The sequence below is a fragment of the Mustela putorius genome, unplaced genomic scaffold (genome assembly GCF_011764305.1).
Source record: "Mustela putorius furo isolate JIRA1106 unplaced genomic scaffold, ASM1176430v1.1 tig00000594_pilon_pilon_pilon, whole genome shotgun sequence".
NCBI classification, from domain to species: Eukaryota; Metazoa; Chordata; class Mammalia; order Carnivora; family Mustelidae; genus Mustela; species Mustela putorius.
This window is the reverse complement of record NW_025421427.1, coordinates 131,723-154,236: the sequence shown is the minus strand read 5'-3', so window position 1 is coordinate 154,236 and position 22,514 is coordinate 131,723. Positions and strand designations below refer to the sequence as shown.

Genomic DNA, 22,514 nt, shown 5'->3' with positions numbered 1-22,514 from the left:
AAGTGTCATTCCTTTTTTTTTTTTAATATTTTATTTATTTATTTGACAGAGAGAAATCACAAGTAGGCAGAGAGGCAGGCAGAGAGAGAGAGAGAGGAGGAAGCAGGCTCCCTGCTGAGCAGAGAGCCCAATGCGGGACTCGATCCCAGGACCCTGAGATCATGACCTGAGCCGAAGGCAGTGGCTTGACCCACTGAGCCACCCAGGCGCCCAAGTGTCATTCCTTTTTTAAAAGCTTCGCGAAAATAGTTGGACATGCTTGCCTTCTCGTCATCATATAACTTAGGGTACACCGAGCTTCTTTTCTACACCTTGGTGAAGGGTCATGCTCTTTCTAAATTCGTGTCAGCTTCCACCATTTTATTCTTTGTATTTTCAGTGTTGTGAAATATCTTTGAGAATTCCTGTACTATGAAGTGTTTTGCCAGAGCTACTTTCTCTGGAACATCTTCATCCTTTTCGACACAAACATATTCCGACTTATGTCCGTGAGTTCACCTTCCCCGAGTTCCTCTGGTCATGTAGCTAGTCTCTGGATAGCGCCAGCAGTCTCACTGCCAGCTGTTTCTTCTAGAACTCCTTTTATATTCAGTTTGAATTCCACTTCCAGGATAATTATTTTTCTTTTTTTTTCTTATACTTTCATCTTGATGGCCAAATCCCTCTTTTGATGAGCAGTTCTTGTCATGTACATTTATCACTGGGAGACAAAGTGGCAACTAAAAGTACACATTTCCTATTTGTACATAAACTGAGTAATGTATGCAGTGTCCAGAAACCAACACATTTTAAAAGAAGTGATATGGGACATGTGGGTGACTCAGTTGGTTAAGCGTCTGCCTTTGGCTCGGTCATGGTCCTGGGGTCCTGGGACAGAGTCCTGCAGCGGGCTCCTTGCTCGGGGGGAGCCTGCTTCTTCCTCTGCCTGCCACTCCCTCTGCTTGTGCTCTCTCTCTCTCTGACAAATAAATAAAATCTTTAAAAATATATATATAAATAAAATAAGTGACATGATAGGTCACATGATAGAAAACAATGTACATTTGTTTTCTGTGCAGTGACTTATATGAACTAAAGATCCAATGCTGAAGTTTGTAATTTATGCATCTACTCACTACTGAAATTCATACTGTGTTGTTGGACAACTGGTGTTATTTAACTGAACTGTCATAACTGAAATTCATTTATATCAAAACTGTGCAGTGTGAAAATTTTCTCTGTGAAGTAAGCACCCCACTAAAGAAGCTAGGAAAAATAAAAATAAAGTGAGTCGGTGGAAGGCAAAAGGTTAAATAATGAAAAACCTGGGAAAAGTACTTAGGAGAAAGAGAAATGGCCAAACTGTTTTTAAATTTTTCATTACAGTAAAATAATAAATATAAAGGTAAAGAAATAATAAATGAATACATTTTAAAAATGAAAGACTAGCCACTAACTGATGGGGTTTGTAAAAAAATGAGAAAACACAAACAGAAAATTAGGGATAATAAAGGACTTGTAGTTACATGCACGGTGGAGAGAAAATCATTAGAGACCAATTTGCTTGTCCCTAAGAGGATATCTTTAAATGGTTTTCTTGTAAAATATATTTTACCAAAACTTATTACAAATTATTAGCAAATCTAAGCAGAATAGGTTCATAAAAGAATAGGGGAAATGGTCAAAGAACTGTCAACTGTAAAAGAGACACCAAGTACCCATTGTTTTGAAAAGGGAATTTTACCAGAATTTTCAAGAAAACAGAATTCCAGTGTATTCAGTTTCAGAGTATTAAAAAGACAGTTATTTTCTAGGGGTACCTGGGTGGCTCAGTCCATTGAGCATCGGACTCTTGGTTTTGGTTCAGGTCATGATCTCAGGGTTGTAGGATTGAGTGCCACATTCAGTGGGAGTTTGGGATTCTCTCTCTCCTTCTCCCCTTCCCCCTAACCCCCACTCGTATGTGTCCGTGCACATGTGCCCACACGTTCTCTGTCTCAAAAAAATCTTTAAAGAAAAAAAAAAGCATTATCTTCCATATTATTTTTATGAACTGAATAAAAATTTATACCAAAAGCTGAACACTATTACACACAAAAAAGGAAAATAGAGATTATCTAATTTATAATATTGAAGCATAAATTGTAGATGATATATTGGCAACTGGAATTAAGTGAACAACATGATGCCCAAGCGGGGTTTTATGCAGAAATGCAAGGATAGCTCAGTATTAGGGAGTTTATTAAAATAACTCATCATAATATGTCTAAAGAAGCATCCCCAGTGATGCTGAAAAAGCATTTTCTAAAACTCAATATCCATTCTTAACTTAGAGTTCTCAGTAAAGTAGACAAAGAAGAATTATTTCTCATTATGATGAAATATATCTAATGAAGAATAGTGCAAAAGGTTCTCCGGCAAAGTGAAGGAAAATGGAATGCCTACTCTCTTCATTTCTATTTAACATCTTTATGAAGTCTGTGAGCCATTGAAATAAGACAGAAGAAAGAAATTAGAAGCAAGCTAATTAAAAGGAGGCAGTAAAATGTTTATTTTCAGATATTATCACCAAAGTGTAAAACCCAACAGAATTTACCAGAAAGCCAACAAGAATTTAAGTCAATTAAGTAAAGTATAATAGGATATAAAAATGATGCACAAGTCAATACCTTCACATAGAACAATACCTTCACATAGAACAATTAAATGATAGAAGATTTGAATAGGGAAATACACCATTTATAATAAGAGAAGAATGAAAATATCTAGAATTATACTTAATAAAAAATATGACAAATTTATATGAAGGAAATTGATTTGCCCATACCAGACACATGGTCCCATTCCCTGTAGGTGAATGGCTCAAGCAGTATTTGGGACTAGAATCAGGTTTAGAAAAGAGAGAAGGTGGGGTGTCTGGGTGGCTCAGTGAGTTAAGCATCTGACTTTTGACTTCAGCTCAGGACATGATCCCAGGGTTGGGAGAACCATGTTGTTTCCCTGCTGAGCTGGGAGTCAGCTTGAGATTCTCTCTCCCTCCCCCTCTGTACTTCTCTCTCTCTCTCTCTCTCTCTCTCTCTCAGAAAAAAAAAAAAAAAAAAAAAGGAAAAGTGACAAGGAAATGCTCAGGGAAGGCTTTTCTTGCTCTCAGTCAGAGACCCAGTGAAATAGACTATTTCTTCCTGCTTTTACTTCACCCTGTCTGCATGAACACTTGGGTCTGTAGCCAGCATGACGGTGAAGTCAGGGTGTGGAGAATTGCTGAGGCTATCATGGCGATGGAACCGGGACTTCGGTTATCCCACTCTTGCAATTTCTTTACCTTTGGACATCCTGATTAGTGACATTACATATTCTATCAGCTCATTCATTTGGTACTTCCGGCTCTTTGCAACCAAAACATAATCTGAGGTAAAAGCTGTGTCAGGCTTGGCACTGTTGGGTGGCACTAAAGTTTATTTATTGAGAATAAAACATGTATACACTTCTAAATCATTTAAAAAAGTGCTTTAAATTAAGTCAAGTTGAGGATTCCAGCTAAATCACAGGTCTGCTGGAAGTAATTGATCCCTTCCTTTTAAGGTCATTGAATTCAATCACGTATGGATTTTAGTACTTGGTCTGCTTCTCTGAGAAGAGTCCAGATGATGCAGTGATGCAGGACCCAGACACCATTTTTTTTCTTAAGATTCTTTTTATTTATTTGACAGAGAGAGATCACAAGTAGGCAGAGAGAGGGAGAAGCAGGCCCCCCGCCGAGCAGAGAGCCTGATGCAGGGCTCGATCCCAGGACCCTGGGATCATGACCTGAGCCGAAGGCAGAGGCTCAACCCACTGAGCCACCCAGGCGCCCCAGGACACAGACACCATTTAATGATCAATCCTACGACAGAACAAGTGATCATAGGTGTAGAAAACCAATGTAAAAATGATTCAGTTAAAGTTACTATTTACCAGCTGATTGTGACTAGCCAAGTTAGTGAGTTCCAATCTGAAAACCTCATACACTGACATTTACACATTCAGTGTCAACATGCCCTCTGTGAACATCTAACATAGAACACTTTGAACTAAGAGATAGCACCTCAAACTCTGCAACTTCAGGGCATCTAGAGTAGTCTGTAGGACCAATTATTTCATGCACAGCAATAAACAGGAAGCAAAATATCATTAATATTCTCCAGAATACCCTAGGGTCTCAAGGGCTCTCCACAGCTTCAGGCCCTTGGCTTCTACTGGGGAAGATTTTTGGACAAAGGCCTGCTACAGGGTCACCTGAGTGGCTCAGTTAAAGCATCTGCCTTCAGCTCAGGTCATGATATCAGGGTCTTGGGAACCAGCCCCATTTCTGGCAGTCCTTGGCCCTCTCCTTCTGCCCTGCAGACTGTGAGCCTGTCTCCAACATCCCAGTCTGCTTCTCAGAACTTGCATTACAGAATTTCTTCTATTGAGATGCTCAGGGCTCCCATGGAAAATACCAGTAGCCCTAGCATGTAATGTGAATCTTGGCACCACTGGGGACCATACTCGGGCAACTTCAGTTGCAGGTTTTTCTTTTTACAGCACTATTTGGTCCTCAATTGGCTGAACAAGTCACTGTTCCAAGTAGAACTAGCACTTACTTTCACCAGTTTCCTAAAATTTTTTTAATTCTCAGCTTGCCAGGATATAGGGACTGTGCCCGGTCAGCAGAGAGCCCACAGCCCTTCTCCAGGAAATTTAAGTGGCTCTGAAAAGAGCCTTTGGGTTATTTAGGTGAGGACGCTTACTTGGGCTAGTTCACTTGGAGCTGGTGTACTTGGTGACGGCCTTGGTGCCCTCGGACACGGCGTGCTTGGCCAGCTCCCCGGGCAGCAGCAGGCGCACGGCCGTCTGGATCTCCCTGGACGTGATGGTCGAGCGCTTGTTGTAGTGCGCCAGGCGGGACGCCTCGCCCGCGATGCGCTCGAAGATGTCCGTTACAAAGGAATTCATGATGCTCATGGCTTTCGAAGAGATGCCGGTGTCAGGGTGCACCTGCTTCAGCACCTTATAGATGTAAATGGAATAGCTCTCTTTGCGGCATCTCTTGCGCTTCTTTCCTTCTTTCTTCTGAGTTTTAGTTACAGCTTTTTTGAAGCCCTTCTTGGAAATGGTCGTGCCCTTTGAAGTCAGCTCTGGCATGATGAGTGTACAGCTCTACAGCGTTACAGCTCTCCAGTTACAGCTCTAACGGCTCCAGTACGCACCAAGTAAGCAAAGATCACTGGAGGCTGGCGAGAGCAGTATTTATAGGCACAGCTCTGAAGTGACGCGTTGAGCAGACACTGTCTGATTGGTTAGTAGGCAGTGGCGTGAATGTAAATGAGGTGATTCTGGCGAGGCTTTCTGATTGGCTAGATAGCCGTCAGCCAATCAGACAGCAAATCACAACCTACTGTCAGACTATAAATAGGCCCAGTAGGGTCTCTAGCGGTTGGTTTGCTGTGGTGCACTCAGTTATGTCTGGACGCGGGAAGCAGGGTGGCAAAGCTCGCGCTAAGGCCAAATCCAGGTCATCTAGAGCAGGCCTCCAGTTCCCAGTGGGCCGAATCCACCGTCTGCTCCGAAAGGGCAACTATGCAGAGCGCACTGGGGCTGGTGCACCCGTGTACCTGGCGGCCGTGCTGGAATACCTCACTGCAGAGATTCTAGAGTTGGCGGGTAATGCGTCTCGGGACAACAAGAAGACGCGCATCATCCCGCGCCACCTGCAGCTGGCCATCCGCAATGACGAGGAGCTCAACAAGCTTCTGGGCGGTGTGACCATCGCGCAGGGCGGTGTCCTGCCCAACATCCAGGCCGTGCTGCTGCCCAAGAAGACCGAGAGCCACCACCACAAAGTCCAGAGCAAATAGTTAACAAGTCATGAATCCTAGTGAGTGACCTGAACATTTGGTGAAGAAAAAACAAAGGCTCTTTTCAGAGCCACTCAAATGATCAGTGAAGGCTGTGCATAAACTGCCATGTGTGTGAGTTGTCTATATACACGTATATACATGTGCCATAAATCCTGGTAAAAAATCCCCGCATACTAGACCTTTGGTTCTGCTAACGGGTTCTTCTGAGTTTTAAAGTTAAGGATCAACCAGCCTTCCTGTAAGTGGTTGGTTAGCAAGGAAGATTTTTTTGAGGAGACAGAATCTGAAGCAGTTTCCATGCTCCGTGTAGATCCCCCTGGAGACTTTAATCTCAGGACCCTAATCATGACCTGAGCAGAAATCAAGAGTCTACCTAACTGACTGAGCCACCACCCAGGCACCCCAGACAGCAAAGTTCAGTCACCATACTAGAGTCATTGGGAGAAGGAACTATAATTACTCTTATCTTTGCAACCACCACTTAGTTTCTGAGCTAATGTAAACAGGTGACTTTGACTTACTTTTTAGAGAACTTGCATGTGAGAAAGCATGGGGGAGGGGCAGTGGGACAGCAGGAATCCCAAGCAAGCAAGCTCCACACTCAGCTTGAGCCCCACCTGGGCTTAATCTCCAGACCCTGAGATCATGACCTGAGCCGAAATTGAGGCCCGCGCTCAACACATTGAGCCACCCAGGCACCTGTAGACAGGCAACATTAATGCTAAAATTGAATTAAGGACTATAGTTAAGTGATGATTGGATAAGAACAAACAGGAGGGGGCGCCTGGCTGTCTCAGTCATTAAGCATCTGCCTTCTGCTAGATCTTGATCCCAGGGTCCTGTGATCCAGCCCCCACCCCCACCCCCCATGGGGATCCCTGCTAGGTGGAGAGCCTGCTTCTCCCTCTCCCATTCCCCCTGCTTGTTTTCCCTCTCTCCCTGTTTATCAAATAAATAAAATCTTTTTTAAAATGTCTATCATAATTATTTGAAATTATTAAGAAATCTTGGCCAAGCTTTTCAAAAATTTTGAGTACAAAATAGTTTCAGTTGATTTGTTTGTACTGTGAACACCAAGAAAAATTGGAAAACAAATGAACATTTAGTTAGTTAGACTATCAAATGCATAACTACAAAATATTCAGTAGTCTATCTAAAAGAAAAAGAATCTCACTGGTTTTCAAAAAAAAAAAAAAAAGCGGTTCCAGACACTTGAGATCTACACATAGGATATGTAAGTGAGCAGTTATAAGAAAGGTATAAAGTTCTATAAGAAGTTAAAAGATGAGCATAAAATACATATGTCAATTAGGGGAGATTGGGTTATGAAAGAGTTTTAACCATCTCTTGAATTAAAGGACATAAATACCAATTAAGGCATGCAATTGGGGAAGGCACAAAAGGAAGGGAAAATTTTGAAGACTGAAAATTGTACAGATATATTGAACAAAATTAGATAATGTCTAGAACATAGCAATTAAATTTTTAATGTGAAATTTTAAAATCAAGGAAGAATAATGGTATAAATGTCTAAATGAGGGATATGCAAAAATTCTAAACCGAAAAATTCTAAATAATTTCAATAGATACACTTATATCAAGCAGGTAGCGTTCGAGACCTCAGCCTTGCCAAAGCACAGAGTACAGAAAGGCGGGGGAGAAAGAAAATGACTTTAGAGTAGAGAAATCTAGCAAACAGTATCTCAGCCAGGTGATCAGTGCACAGCATCAGTGATGAGCCGTGTCAAAAATGTGCCTTTAAATTGGTATGTTGAGAAGGGCATTTCACATCTTTGGTCTTCCTCCCAGGAACCCCATAATTCCAATCAAACCGTGAGGAAAATATCAGACAAATCCAAGTTGAGGAACATTTTATAAAATACTTGACTATAAACCCTCAAAATTATGAAAGTCATGAAAAGCAAGGAAATTCTGACAAAATGTCATAGCCCAGAGGTGGCTAAGTAAACATGGCCACTAAATGTCATGTATTTTGGGTTACATCCTAGAACAGGGGAAAAACAAATTAGGTAAAATCTATTGAAATCCAAACAAAGTTTAGAGTTCAAGTCACTGTGATTTACCAGTGTTTGCTCCTTGCTTGTAAGAAATGCACAAATATTGACAGTAGGAGAAATTGGGTGAGGAGTAGCAGGGACTCTTATCTTGACAACTTTTCTATAAATCTAAAATTACTCTAAGTTAGGGGTGCCTGGGTGGCTCAATGGGTTAAAGCCTCTGCCTTCTGCTCAGATCATGATCCCAGAGTCCTGGGATCCACACCCGAGTTGGGCTCTCTGATTAGCGGGGAGCCTGCTTCCTCCTCTCCCTCTCTTTCTGCCTGCCTCTCCACCTACTTGAGATCTCTGTCTGTCAAATAAATAAATAAATAAAATCTTTTTTTTTTTAAGATTATTTATTTGTTTATTTGACACAGAGAGATCACCAGTAGGCAGAGAGGCAGGCAGAGAGAGATAGAGGAGGAAGCAGGCTCCCCGCTGAGCAGAGAGCCCGATGCGGGACTCGATCCCAGGACCCTGAGATCATGACCCGAGCCGAAGGCAGTGGCTTTACCCACTGAGCCACCCAGGCGCCCCTTTTTTTTTTTTTTAGATTAAAATCTTTTTTTAAAAAAATTACTCTGTTAGAAAACTTACTGAAAAGAACAGAACAATAAACTCAAATTTACTAAATTAAAAAAAAAAAAAAAAAAAAAACCAGGGAAAAGTTCTAAATCCAAAATCAAACACCTGAAATACAGCTCTTAACATGCCAGTGTAATTGGCTCTGAAAGGAGTCTCCAGGGTTTGGATGCTCATGTCCTCCTAAAAAATTCGTTTGAGGGACACCTGACTCTTGACTTTGACTTAGGTCATGATCCCCAGGTGGTGAGATCGAGACTCTCATCGGGCTTTGTGTTGGGCGTGGAGCCTGCTTAAGATTCGCTCTCTCGGGGCGCCTGGGTGGCTCAGTGGGTTAAGCCGCTGCCTTCAGCTCAGGTCATGATCTCAGGGTCCTGGGATCGAGTCCCGCATCGGGCTCTCTGCTCAGCGGGGAGCCTGCTTCCCTCTCTCTCTCTGCCTGCTTCTCCATCTACTTGTGATTTCTCTCTGTCAAATAAATAAATAAAATCTTTAAAAAAAAAAAAAAAAAGATTCGCTCTCTCCCTCTGCCCCTCCCCTCTGTGTCCCACCTGAGCTTTCTCTCTGTGAAAAAAATTTAAAAAAACTCATTTGTGGCCGGTATACTTGGTGATAGGAAATAGTGCCCTACACACTGTGTGCCTGGCCAGCTCCCCAGGCATGAGAGTGCAGGAACCGTCTGGAATTCCCTATACATGATAGCCAAGAGCCCACTGTAAAGAGCCAGGTGAGTAGACTCATGGGGAGGTGCTGTAAAATCATGAACATTCATTCATTCACAGGGCTTCTGTAGAGATGCCAGTTTGGGGGTGAACCATCTTCAAGACCTACTCTATAGTTAGTGTAATAGGGCTGTCCGTAACATCTCTGCCATTTCCTGCCATTCTTCTTCTGCCATGATGACTTCCTGGAGCCTTCCTTGGACCTGAGAGAAAACTTAGAGAAAGACTTGGAAATAAGAGACACAGCCCCCGAGTCTTGAGGAAAAGACAGCAACGAGTTGTGAAGCCACGGGACTTACTAATACATCGCATATTCGGACGAGGTTTTGGGTAAACTCAATTTCTGAGGAGACAAAAAATCAAGATGCACGTGAATGTAAATGAGATACTTCAGGTCAACTCTGATTGGATCGTCCTCCTAGTTGCATCGACCACTCAAAAAGCAGAAAAGCAGCGAAAGACAACTATCATATGATCTCCCTGATATGAGGAAGTGGTGATGCAACATGGGGGCTTAAGTGGGTAGGAGAAGAATCAATGAAACAAGATGGGATTGGGAGGGAGACAAACCATAAGTGACTCTTAATCCCACAAAACAAACTGAGGGTTGCTGGGGGGAGGGGGTTTGGGAGAAGGGGGTGGGATTATGGACATTGGGGAGGGTATGTGCTTTGGTGAGTGCTGTGAAGTGTGTAAACCTGGTGATTCACAGACCTGTACCCCTGGGGATAAAAATATATGTTTATAAAAAATAAAAAATTAAAAAAAAAAAAAAGCAGAAGATTGTCCCCCGGGACCTAGGTTCATAAGCAGTTTGAAGAGGAGCCGGTGGCGCCTGCTTGTTTTTGTAGGTTTCAGCCTCAGCCTCTTGGAGAGTCCAGCTTCCTTACCCGAGGTCCAGATTCCCAGAGGAATGGAGCAGGCCCAGGTTGAGTTAGATGTCCGCTTGCTGCCCAGCAACATTAGAGGGAGGACAGCGATCTCGGCAAAGAGTGCCTCTGGGTGGACACATCATTGTGTTGGGAGGACTGTCTACTGTCCAGTTTTTCCTGATGTGGTGGTGTAACTGCTTCTCTTTATCTGTTTGAAATAACCCTGTCCTGTGGTCCAGAGTGGTTCCAGTGTGCCACCTGAGCAAGTGCAGGTGACACTTTGTTGTTAGAATTATTAGCCTGAGTGAATTTCTGTTTTTTTTTAAATAGTGAGGTGAGGCATCATTTCGTGTTTGGTGGCTTTTTGTCCTATGTTCTTTCAGAGTTGGAAACAAAATCCTAAGGTTTCTCTCTCCTGTTGTCTCTGCCCCAGTGACTGGCCCATACCTTCTGGAGTCAGAAGAACAGCTAATGCAAGCTGTAAGCCTGCTTGGGAGATGCCCAGAGCTTTACCCAGCTCACTAGTAGCTTGGTCTTCTCAAGGGCGGCTTGCTGCTCTCATCACCACTCCCGTCTGTGCCCCCCCCCTTTAAACCAAGTGGCATAAGGGACAGAGGCAGTGTGCCAACTGGACAATAAAAGTCCTCCCAAACCCCCAAATCCCTATCAAAGCTTGTGCCCCTTTCACATTCTTAGGGGTTGGATAGGTTTGGCTCTTAATCCCAGCTTCTGGTACAATGTGCACAGTCCCTTACTCTTTTATTTTTTATTTCTTTTCAGCGTAACAGTATTCATTGCTTTTGCACCACACCCAGTGCTCCATGCAATACGTGCCCTCCTTAATACCCACCACCTGGCTCCCCCAACCTTCCCCCCACCCCCTTCAAAACCCTCAGGTTGTTTTTCAGAGTCCATAGTCACTCATGGTTCACCTCCCCTTCCAATTTCCCTCAACTCCCTTCTCCTCTCCATCTCCCCAAGTCCTCCGTGTTATTTGTTATGCTCCATAAATAAGTGAAACCATATGATAACTGACTCTCTCTGCTTGACTTATTTCACTCAGCATCATCTCTTCCAGTCCCATCCACGTTGATACAAAAATTGGGTATTCATCCTTTCTGATGGAGGCATAGTGTATATAGTGTATATGGACCACATCTTCCTTATCCATTCGTTCACTGAAGGGCATCTTGGTTCTTTCCAGTTTGGTGACTGTGGCCATTGCTGCTAGAAACACTGGGGTACAGACAGCCTTTCTTTTCACTACATCTGTATCTTTGCAGGGTAATAAGGAAGCTCTATTTTTAATTTCTTGAGGAATCTCCACACTGTTCTCCAAAGTGGTTGCACCAACTTGCATTCCCACCAACATTGTAAGAGGATTCCCCTTTCTCCACATCCTCTCCAACACACGTTGTTCCCTTACTCTTTTGACTCCCAGAAACTTCACGGTGGTGCCTGGGACTTGAGTTTTCTGGGAGTTCTGTGCCCATCCTCTCCCTTGCTGATGTTCCAGCAAAGCAGGGTGGCCTGTCAAGAAGTAAGTGTTTACATTTGTCACCAATGTAATGGGCCTATTTGTGGGGAGGGAAAACAGGGACACGTCTCTGGCTACCTTCCCACTGCTGAGGAGGACAGAGGCAAGAAGGAAATGAAGATAAAATTCAATGTCTTTACCTCTTGTAGCCCATTGACAAATACTTGAGTTAGGCAGAGTGTGACATTCCTCCAGGAAATTCCCAACTGTCTTCAAGTTAATGCTTTGCTGGAGGGAAAAACAGCTCTAGCTTGACAACCCCTAGGCAGCCAGGATCCTGTGAGTCTTCTTTAGCATATGAAAGTCCTTTTGGAAATGCTGAACTCCAGCTTGACCTTGAAGAAGCACCTGAATGGCTCAGGTTGCCCCTTCTACATAAAGAGGGACTTTGGCTAATGACTCTGCCCAGGGGTATAGTGAAAAAAGTATTTGCCAAGTTCAGCACATCACGGCACACTGCTAGGATCATGGCCAAGGTACCTAAGATGGCGGCCATGTTGGGCACAGCAGCCTGGATGAGGGGGTGGGACACTACCTTGTTCAATTCTTAGTACTCCCCCATTTGGCTCTTTTACTGGCTGCACTGGGCTGTTGACAGTACTGTGGGCAGGGAGTACAATAGAGCTACTCAACACTGTTCTCAGGTAGTGTCTCCTACCCCCCCCCCAAGCAATTTATATTGTTGAACAGTTAACATTATTCATGAGGGTGCCCTGCTTATGGGTTCCTAGTCAACATTTCCCCTGCACACTGGTTCCTAACCGAGAGGGAGAGTTCAAAGATAGAGGTTTTATGTTTGACCTCGTACGTTATCAATCCTCTATATGTTCTCTGGTATTGGAGAGTTAAAAACCTGGTATTCTCATGGTGGGGGGAGCCTCCAATTTTCTGTGTCCAAAGGACCCTCCTGAGCACAACTGTCTGCCCTTCAGTGGCACTGAGAGGCCAGGAAATTTCTGAGGGTTTCTGAGGATTAGAGTACATTCAGCTCCAGTATCCACCAAAGCAGTCTCCCTTTGTTTATTTCTGGGGACCAGTGAATAGTGAGTTCAACCTGGGAACTCTGATCACCCGCTATGGGCCCCCTCTGGAGATGAGTTTGACCTGCGTCCTAAACCCAGGGCACAGGAACCATTCACCCTGAAGAGGACTGTGTCCATAAGGCCTCTGTTGGACCAGGCAGGGCACTAGGGGTGGCGGGGACAGACAGAACAGGGCTGAACTACTACTCAGGTTTTAAGGGTTCCTGAAGGCTGACCAATACAGTAGTAGGTTGCAAGACCATCTTTTCAGGTGAGGTCTGGCAGTCATGAGGTCAAACTGTTAAGGGAAAAACTGTAATCTAAGTGTTGCGGAAAATCTGAAGTGACCAAGGAAACTCAAGCGACCCACGGAAATCAGGGAGAACTTAGCTTTATTATCGCTGGCGGCCTCGGCGGGATCCTTTCCCAAAGGCTGAGCACCCGACAGGGTTAGGGGTGAGTTTTTATGTTTATGGGTGAGGGGGGATGGTAATGGGACATTTTTGAGGTCTCTCAAGGCCGAATGGCCCCTTCCTGTGGCAGTATAATCCCTGCAGAGTGTGCTAAATCACCCTGGGGACGGTTTCTTTTTCTTTTCTTAAACAGGACAGCCCTCTGGTCTTTTCCTCCGCCTTAGCAGGGCAGGAAAGGGCTGCGGCCCCAGGGTTGGTTGGGGAGAGAGGGTCTCTATCTATCTCATAAGCTGGCCGACCAAACCAGCAAGGGAATTCTAGCCCGTCTCAAAGCCCTTCTGGGTTCTTTCTACCCCATTTCCCGCGTGCACCAAAAGTACCAAGTGTGCAGAAGTAGAAGGGTGTAAATCCCCCTCCCTGCTTGTGCTCAGGGCCCAGACCTTAGGAGAACCGTCTCCTCTGAGCCCACAAGTGTTAAACAAACCTCGGATCCTCCAGCGCCTCCGAGGGCCGCTTGGTTCTTCCGTCAGGATCCAGTCCAGGTTTTGTAACAAAACTACAGTTACTTCCTGGGTATTTTTCTTTACCTTTATAGCTAATTGGAGGAGCCTATTGGCTTCTCAAGTTCCTTCTCAGTCTCCAGTCTTTCCCATAGTCCGTACTGATGTGAGAAACAACGGCAGAAAAAAATTATTTTATTTCCTTACTACCTACAGCCCATTGCAGAGTCCTAGAAACAGGCAGAGTGACCTTCCTCTAGGGACACAACTGCCTCAGTGTCAATACTTTGCTAAGAGCGAAAGACAATCCTAGCCCACCTCCAACCCTACCCCAGCACCCCCTCCCCAGGATCCCATAAGCCTACTTTAACAGATAAAAATTCCTTTAGAGGGGTGGCTCAGGCACTTAAGCATCTGCCTTTGGCTCCAGTCATGGTCCCAGAGTCCTGGGATCGAGCCCCACATGGGGCTCCCTGCTGAACAGGGAGTCTCCTTCTCCCTCTGCCCCTTCCCTTCCCCATTCCCTCTTTCAAATAAATAAATAAATAATTTTTTTAAAAAAAAACTCCTTTAGAAATTTCCTACCTCTCAGGATACATGTTAGCATTCATCCCCAAGCGTATGGCCCACCGAAATACATCTGAAAGGTCTCATGACTCAGGTTTTATTAAACAGTAATGAGTGACATTTCCCAACAGGGGCTAACCCCGTGCAGGTCCTGGAAACCTTGCTTCCAAAATTCTTTAGTGACTCACACTATCCTTAATCCTCTCCCAACTTGAAAGTATATAATTGGTCACTCCTTGTGACCCTGGTACAGCTCTTTTGCCCACTGGGTCCTATCCTTGTGCTTTAATAAAATCACCTTTTTGCACCAAAGATGTCCCAAGAATTCTTTCTTAGCCATCAGCTTCAAACCCTAATGTCTTCTCTATATCACATACCTGTTCCCAGGATCTGCCCATGTCCCCCAGATTAACAATGGATTGCCCAGCCTCATACGTGTCTTGTCCCACAACTGGGCTCCGCGCAGATATCTACTGATATCTGTACCAGGTGCCAGGGGCAGAATGGAGAATCTTGGTTTTCATTCTTTGCGGTGAGTGTGGCCACATCACACCCTTCAAAGATGAGGGCCTAGATGGACTGTGGCATTACCACCTCCCTGAGAATTTGCTGCCCTTCCTCTATAGAGTTCCAGTTTCCCGCATGCCCAGCATTGAGCCAAACCTCCTTGTACACTAGAATAATTCAATCTGTTTGGGAGTGAGTACTTTGACCCCCTGAGCCCCTTGTAGCCAGAGGGCAAGGTGTGTGGTGACCTTGCTCACCATCTCTGCCTCCAGCCTGGTCAGAGAAATGTTATGGCCCCCACATTCCATAGCCACAGCAACTGTGTTTGCCAGGCCTTCTGCTGGAATTTGGCAGCTATGTCAGTAAGCTCAGTGGGAAAAGAGGCGGGGGAGGGGGCACCTGGCTGGCTTAGTCCATAGAGCTTGCGATTTTTGATCTCATTCTTGTACTGAAATCAAGTTGGGTACGGAGTGTTCGGCATAGAGACTACTTTAAAAAAAAAAAAAAAAAAAAAACCTCATCGCAAGGATATTTTCTCATCATGGCTGATGTGGAAATATTGGGGTTCAGAGCAGATGGCCAAGAAAGAATTCTTGAGATTTTTGGTACAAAAAGGTATTTTTTTATTGTAGCATGGGGACAGGACCCCTGGGTAGAAAGAAGGGGCCTGGGAGCCTCAGGGTGACTGATTTGTATCTTTGGAGTTGGGAGAGGTAAAAAAAGAGGGACATTTCCATAAGAACATTCATGTGCAAGAAAGAAGACTCCCAGGGTCCTGGAGGCCTCGCAATTGTCAAGCTAAGGTGGTTTTCACCTCTAGCCCCACGGGCATTAACATGAAGACAGTTGGGCGTTTCCTGGAGGAATGTTCTACTCTGCCCCCTTCAAGAATTTGTTGTTGGGCTGCTATAAGGACATTGAATTTTGTCTGTGTTTCCTTCTTGCCTTTGTTCTCCACGGGAATGATTGTTTCCTGAACTGGAGGCTCTTGCTGTGCTTTTCTTTCCCTTTGTGTTGGGGTTCAAGGGCACGCCATCAATCACCACACCCCCTCCTCTTTGCTCTCCTCACCTTCCCAGGGGTTCCACCTTTTACCATCCCAACCAGGCTCTTCACAAGTGATCTGACCCTTATCTGCAGCAGCTTCTAACCTCCTCATTTTGTACAAGGGCATGTCAAGGCCTCTGATACTATCCTGCTCTCCCACTGTGCCTGCCAGGCCCCGAAGCTAGAAGAGTAGGGGACCCCTGCACAGCCTTCTCTAACCTCAGCTCTCCCAACTTTCCAAGTTGAGCTACAGTCTGTAGTTGGGTGTTGGTGGCCTTCAAACTGCCCACAGAACAGGCCAGCCCACTGTGGCAGCCCTGCTTTCCCTTCTTGGCCACCATATGCTGTGCACACTTCCTCCACCAAATGCACTGGGCCAGCTGGCGTTTTCAGGGTGTCCCTGTACTCATGCAGCAGTCCCCAGGCGTCTGACCTATGGGCCATCCCTCTCCACAGGGCCATCCTGGGATTTCCCCCTCTGATGCCTCTTTCCTAAGACCCATTTCTTTGGTCTCCCTGGTTGGCTCGCCAATTGTTGGCTTACAACTCTGGGAGTTCCCTGAGTGAGAATCCAAATCGGCCCTTGTGCTCAGAGGGTAAGGAGACACAGAAGGCAGAGGTCAGCCACTCCAGCTCGGTAGGTGGCAGCTTTAATAAGCAGAGAAACTTGCATACAAGGTTGTCTTGGGCGCCAGCAAGAGGAATGGATCTCCACACACGCCCACCAGAATCTTAAGAGTTTCTGTAGAGGCCATGCCTGGGTTCAGTCTTGTGTATGGTTCAGATGGTCTCAACACGGTACTCTCTCAAGGCTATCTCTGCCCTCGAAGGGACTCCTACTATGGGAACAGTGGGTGGGATATACATTCTAAGGACGGGGTAGTGGGTAGGGTGCTGCCAATTGCCCGGGGCCAGTTTAAGGGCCAACCTGCAGTCATTTCTTCTCAGTCACCTCCTCCAACAGTGTCTGTCAACGGCTCCCCCTGGCTTTCAGGGCAAAGTACAGATTGTTCAGCTCAGCTGTGAAATGTAGCCCCTGCCTACACCACTGGGCTTACAACACTCTCCCATGTTGTGGCTTGATTCATATACTTCAGTTCCTTGGATCCGTTTTGCTTTAATTCACTTTTGTCTTTCTAATTATATTTCCTCCCTGGAATATTCTTCCTTCCTCTCCTCATTTAATTAGATTTTACAAATCTTTCAAGATTATTCTCATGCATTACATCATTTGTGAGGCTTTCCATGACCATCTCCATCATAGGGTCAGTAGATGTTCCTCTTCGGTGACCTTGTTGATCCCTGAATGAATCTCAATTATAGCATTTAATATGCTCCAGTAGAAGTTGTTAATTTTTATGTCTCTCTTTTACTGAACTATAGATTTTTTTTTATGATGTCTTAATTTTTTACCAGCGCCTGAAACATAAAAGACCAATTAATGGCTGCTTGAGTGCATTTATAAATAGATTTTTGTTCTGGGTTCCAGCTGCTTACAATTTAGTATTTTTTTAATTTTTTTTTAATCCTTTAAAGATGTATACATCCATGTGAGAGAGAGAATGTGTGTGGGTGAGTGGGGGAGCAGCAAAGGGAGAGAGAATCCTCAAGCAGACTCCCTGCTGAGCACAGAGCCCGACCTGGGGCTCAATCCCAGGACCCTGAGCTCATGACCTGAGCCAAAAGCTACAGTCAGATGCTCAACAGAATGAGCCCCACAGGTGACCACTACTAGTATTTTAATGATAAAAATAATAGCAACATAGAAAATTGAGGGGGAAAAGGCATCCATGACTTCAACATTTTGACAAACTTATTTTTATTTTTGTATGTTTTCTATTAGCCTTCATTAATACAGAATAGCTTCTATTTCAATATTGTGATTTTAAAAAAATTATAAGATTTTTCCTAATTCTTATTTTCACTAGGTACATAATGGTCCATCAAAAGATGTTTACTGAGGGGCGCCTGGCTGGCTCAGTCGGTTAAGCATCTGCCAGCTCAGGTCTTGATCCCAGGGTCCTGGGATTGAGCTCCACCTCGGGCTCCCTGCTCAGTGGGGAGTCTGCTTCTTTCCCTCCCTTTGCCTCGCCCCTGATTTGTGTGCATTCTGTCTCTCTCAAATAAATAAATGAAATCTTTAAAAAAAGAAAAAGACATTTATTGAGCATTTACTATGCATCACACACTCAGTGTTTTATGTATTTGGTATCTTTTACTTTCCCAAATAATACTATAGGTGGGTACTATTATTATACTCATTGCACAGAAAAAGAGATTCAGTCTTTAAGATCACAGAGCTAGCCTTGGAGCCAGTATTTCAACCCAGACATTCTGACTCAAAAGCCCACCTTAACCACTGTTATACTGGGATGGATAATTTACCATAATTTACTTAAACATACCATTCTTCCATTGTTGGTTACTTAGGCCGCTTCCAACATTTTACTATTACAGTCAGTGCTATAATGAACATCCACATGCTTTTTCCTCCTCCTGAAGCATTTGCTTAAACCATTCCTAGATATAGGATGAGTGGGTCAAAGAGTATGCAAGATTATGTTGGCTTTTTCTGTGTATCGTTCAATTATTTCTCCAGATGGCTGTGTGAAAAAGCCACCAGAAAAGCACAAGAGTATACCTGTTTTACTTTACACTCACAAAATTTGGTGTTGCATAAAGAAAGATTTGCTTCGTTGGTAAGGTGAAGCCCTACCAGGTTATTTTATTTTGCATTTCTTTTCATCAGAGTGAGACTGGACATTTCCATTCCTTCCTGTATACAGAAAGATACAGACAGAAGCATTGACGGGTGTATGTTTGTCTTGTCAGTTTGTCCCATCTTGTGAAATGTCACTGTGGGTCCTTGCAAAAATTAAACAAGAAATTCAGATTTGTTGTTTTCTAACCTTCTAAAACTTAAGTTATGATAGACCCTTCCTAGAATATTTGCAAAATCTTAATAAAACAACTTTATGGGGTGCCTGGGTGGCTCAGTGGGTTAAAGCCTCTGCCTTCAGCTCAGGTTATGATCCCAGGGTTCTGGGATTGAACCCTGCATCGGGCTCTCTGCTCAGCGGGAAACCTGTTTCTCTTCCTCTCTCTCTCTCTCTGCCTGCCTCTCTGCCTACTTGTGATCTCTGTCAAATAAATAAATAAAATCTTTAAAAAAAAAAAAAAAGCGACTTTACAAGGTCATCAATAAGAGCCAGTTGGACTTTTGAAACAACCCTTGAGGGAGAACATATTCCTCATTAGTGTGAGCTGTGGTCACACATGAGTTCTTTTAAAGCCAAATATAATCTTAGCTGACACCAGAGGGAGCCCAGCAGACATTCCAGGGGAAAATAGATCCAATTTTTAACATGTCTCTGAAATGGCCTTTTGAAAGCATACAGTAAAATCTGAATACTGCAGTTAATATTTCTGGCGAGAAAAATAGAAATCAGCGCTGAAAATACTCAGACCCCAACCTTTCTGTGAACTGGGAACGGTATGGAGTAAGAATGGTGATTACATGAACAATTGTAGGACACCCACAGATGGTTGTTCAGTCTTTTTCCAACGGCTGTTTCTGGCTCCGTGATGGTGGGAAACAGACCCACCAGATACATCCAACTTGAACCAGTTCCCTAATCTTTCTGTTCCTCCTTCTCCCTTATACACTAACACCTACCTCTGAGGGGCCCAAATCCTAGATCACATCAAGAAACCATCCAATCAGTTAGTGCTTTTCTTCATCTAGTGCCGTGGTTCTCAACCAGGGGTGACTCTGCGCCCCCCCCCCCCACAGAACAGTTAGTAATGTCTGCGGGTGTTTGTGGCCCGTGGAAATGAGAAAAAGCCCTTGAGTCCAGTGTGGGTTTGAGTCCTGGGGCTGCCTTCTTCTGCCTGGGCAATGGGGAAGGTCTCGACATCTCCACCCTCTGTACACTGAGAGTGTGGAAGGAAGAACCCCCCCCCCCATGAGCTTCTGTGTATTTTACAAGATGTCAGTTGTGCTCCCCTCTCCTTTGCTGGTCAGGCTATGCCTGTGTCCTGCCACCTAGCTCAGAATTGATCAGTTACTTGGTCAGTTTCAAGGGACCAGCTGGAGGCAGGTAGATTCACGCTATTGGTCAGTGGGTGTGCGAAGCTCTGTGGTCAGCACTTTATGCCCGTCGTTTAAGATGCAAACGTGGAAAAGCATCCGAAAGGAGGCTTTGTGCCCAGGAGCCCACATCCTGCCTCCTCTCCTACCTGGGCTCCGTCTTCAGTCTGCTCAGGAGCTCAGCTCTCCACACACTTCTCAGTTTCGCGACAGGCTACTTTGGGGCCCACATTTGTCTACACAGAGAACAGATGCCCACACCATGTATCTGAAATAGAGGCATAAAATGTGTAGTTATGCGTCTCCCTTTAGATAAGAAAGTTACTGGAAACTTGGAGTGACACAGTGAGGAAGCCCCACTGTGGCTAACTTTATGGGTGGGTTTCCATGCAGTTTCTGAAAGAAATTGTGCACAATGGAAAATCGAGTGTCATGGCTGGGGTCAAGGAAGCTTCTTGGGAGCTCCTTGTATGTCGGTTGGGGCACGTTGGGGCTCCTGTGTGCAGGTGGGGAGGACAGATGGAGCCCTTGGGGAAAGCGGGCCCTTGAATCTGGCCTGTTATTCCTACAGCAGGCCAGTCAGCGAAGGTTGCTACTCAGAGAGGAAATGTAGAAGCTTCTCAGGTAATCATGTGTCTTTAAAAGAGATTTGGTGTAAAATCCTAATAAGTTACATAAACTGAGTGGTTTAGACTACATGAATTTACCATCTCACAGTTGCATAGATTCAGAAGTCTGACCTGGGTCTCACACAGCTATAGTCAAGGTTTAGGGGAGGTTTGCCCTCTTATCAATAATCTGATAGTAAACACCTTTTTTTACAGACATCTGTCATGCTTTCTAGGGATCTATCCTAGATCCCTAGGATCCCTAGGATAGATCCCTAGAAGTGAGAATTTTTCTTCCTCCCGAGAAGTTAGTTTTCTTTCTTTTCATGAAATACCTCTTCTTATGGAGCTAAGGTTGGGACATTTGATCCTTGTCGGGAGGATTGACTTGCCACAGTGGCTGCAGACTAATAATCTGAAATGGAATGGAGGCAGGAGACCAACCATATGTCCATGACAGTGGATGAGATCACCAGGAAAGCCAGTGGGCAAAGCATGGACCCTACTAAGACCAAACTTTAAGGGGCAAGTGAAGAATATTGAGAGCTAAGAGGAGAACCAAGAATCAAAAGCATAGAGTTTCAGGAATAGGTAGTGATGAGCATAGTTGGGTGGATGCGGCAGTGGGCCCAATGGGACAAGGGCTAAAAGGTACCTGTGGGTCTGTCAGATATTGTTGACCTTAGACTGTTTCTTACAGAAGAGTATTGGGCATAGAAGACCACTTACAATGGGCTGAGGAATCCATGGAAACTGAGGAAGGGCAGAAAGCAGTCCAGAGCATTCTTCTGAGATGTCAGAATGGGGCGGGGAGGAAGAAATGGAGCGTCACGAAGAAGAGAGAGCACAAGATGGGAACCAGCCAGGAGGTGCATCTGGGTCATCTACCTCTTGGGTTTCATTTTTCTCTTAATGATAGTTATCTTGGTTCTTTGGATCTGCAAACCATTTTCCTTGGGTAGAAGGATAAAGGAATGCCAGGAGATGGGAAGTTCCCCCCTCTGCCTCCTACTGGCAATTCCATCCACTCATTGCTTTGCCCCTTAGCTCCCTCTTCTTCGATCTGAGCGCCACCTCTTCCCTCCATAAGAACTCAGAAAAACACAGAATGGGATTTTCCAGTCTCATCTCATTGGGGGCTTATTTTGTTTTAATATACTTTTGTGTCTTCATAAAACCGATTTCCTACTACCTTTTGTAAGATCCTTTTTAGGCATGAATTCTTCAGCGTTCCCTGTACCTTCACATTTATTTATTTATTTAAGAAATCTTTCTTCCCTCTCTTCTTCTTCAGGATCATTTTTTCTTTTAATATAATTACATATTTTTGTGCCAAGCTCTCTAAGAGCTCTTATAAGGTCTTTGGAGGCACTAAGCCCCAAAAAGGTAATGAGAGAACCTTCATTCCTTAAACCATATGTAATTCCGAACAAAAATAAGTGTTTTAGTGATAAAATTATATATATGTGCTGAGACTAAAATAACTTCTTTCAGTTTTTTTAACTGTAAAATTCTGGGCACGAATTTACCGAAGCTGATCTTTCCTCATCTGGGGATGTGTCTGCTCTTCTTGCTTGCCAAGCAAGGGCCTTCTCTCTCTGCTGGGTCCTCAGGCCCTGGGCTCCTCTGTAAGTTCTTTGCCTACAGTCTTGTGCCCTTGCCTTGATAGGTGCCTGACTGAAGGAAGCCATCTTGGTGTCCCCATTTCCCCAGGGAGGAGCCATCGGTTATGTTTGTGTCTTGTCTGTTCTCCTCCTTTCCGTGCTCTCTGCTTCCACTCATATGCAGTTGTAAGAAGCTTAGGAAGAAATGGTAACAGAGGAAATCCAACATATGCATCCACAGTGCTGGGTAATCACATGCTCTGATCCTTCCGGAAACTCTGTGAGCAGTTATTTCTGTCCTACCTCTGTTTTACAGGTGAGGGTACTGAGAAGGATTTGGCCAAGGCCCCTGTTATGGGTTGAATTGTATCTTCCCCAAATTCCTATGTTGAAGTCCTAACCCCCAGTTTCTCATAATGTGACCTTATTTGGAAACAAGGTCACTGCAAGTGGAATTAGTTAAGGTGAGGTCACACTGGAGTGGAGTGGGCCCCTAATTCAACATGGCGGGTGTGCATATAAAAA

General features: G+C 44.5%; 2 protein-coding genes across 2 annotated transcripts; one reads left to right on the top strand and one right to left on the bottom strand.

Moving 5' to 3' along the window:
- Nucleotides 1-4,735: 4,735 nt before the first annotated feature.
- On the bottom strand, nucleotides 4,736-5,157 carry LOC101672430 (histone H2B type 1-A). The gene has a single exon (XM_004778755.3). The coding sequence runs from the start codon at nucleotides 5,140-5,142 to the stop codon at nucleotides 4,759-4,761; it is 384 nt and encodes a 127-aa protein (XP_004778812.1). The 5' UTR covers nucleotides 5,143-5,157; the 3' UTR covers nucleotides 4,736-4,758.
- Nucleotides 5,158-5,459: 302 nt separating this feature from the next.
- LOC101679867 (histone H2A type 1-A) lies at nucleotides 5,460-5,855 on the top strand. The gene has a single exon (XM_004778781.1). The coding sequence runs from the start codon at nucleotides 5,460-5,462 to the stop codon at nucleotides 5,853-5,855; it is 396 nt and encodes a 131-aa protein (XP_004778838.1).
- The last annotated feature ends 16,659 nt before the right edge of the window (nucleotides 5,856-22,514 follow it).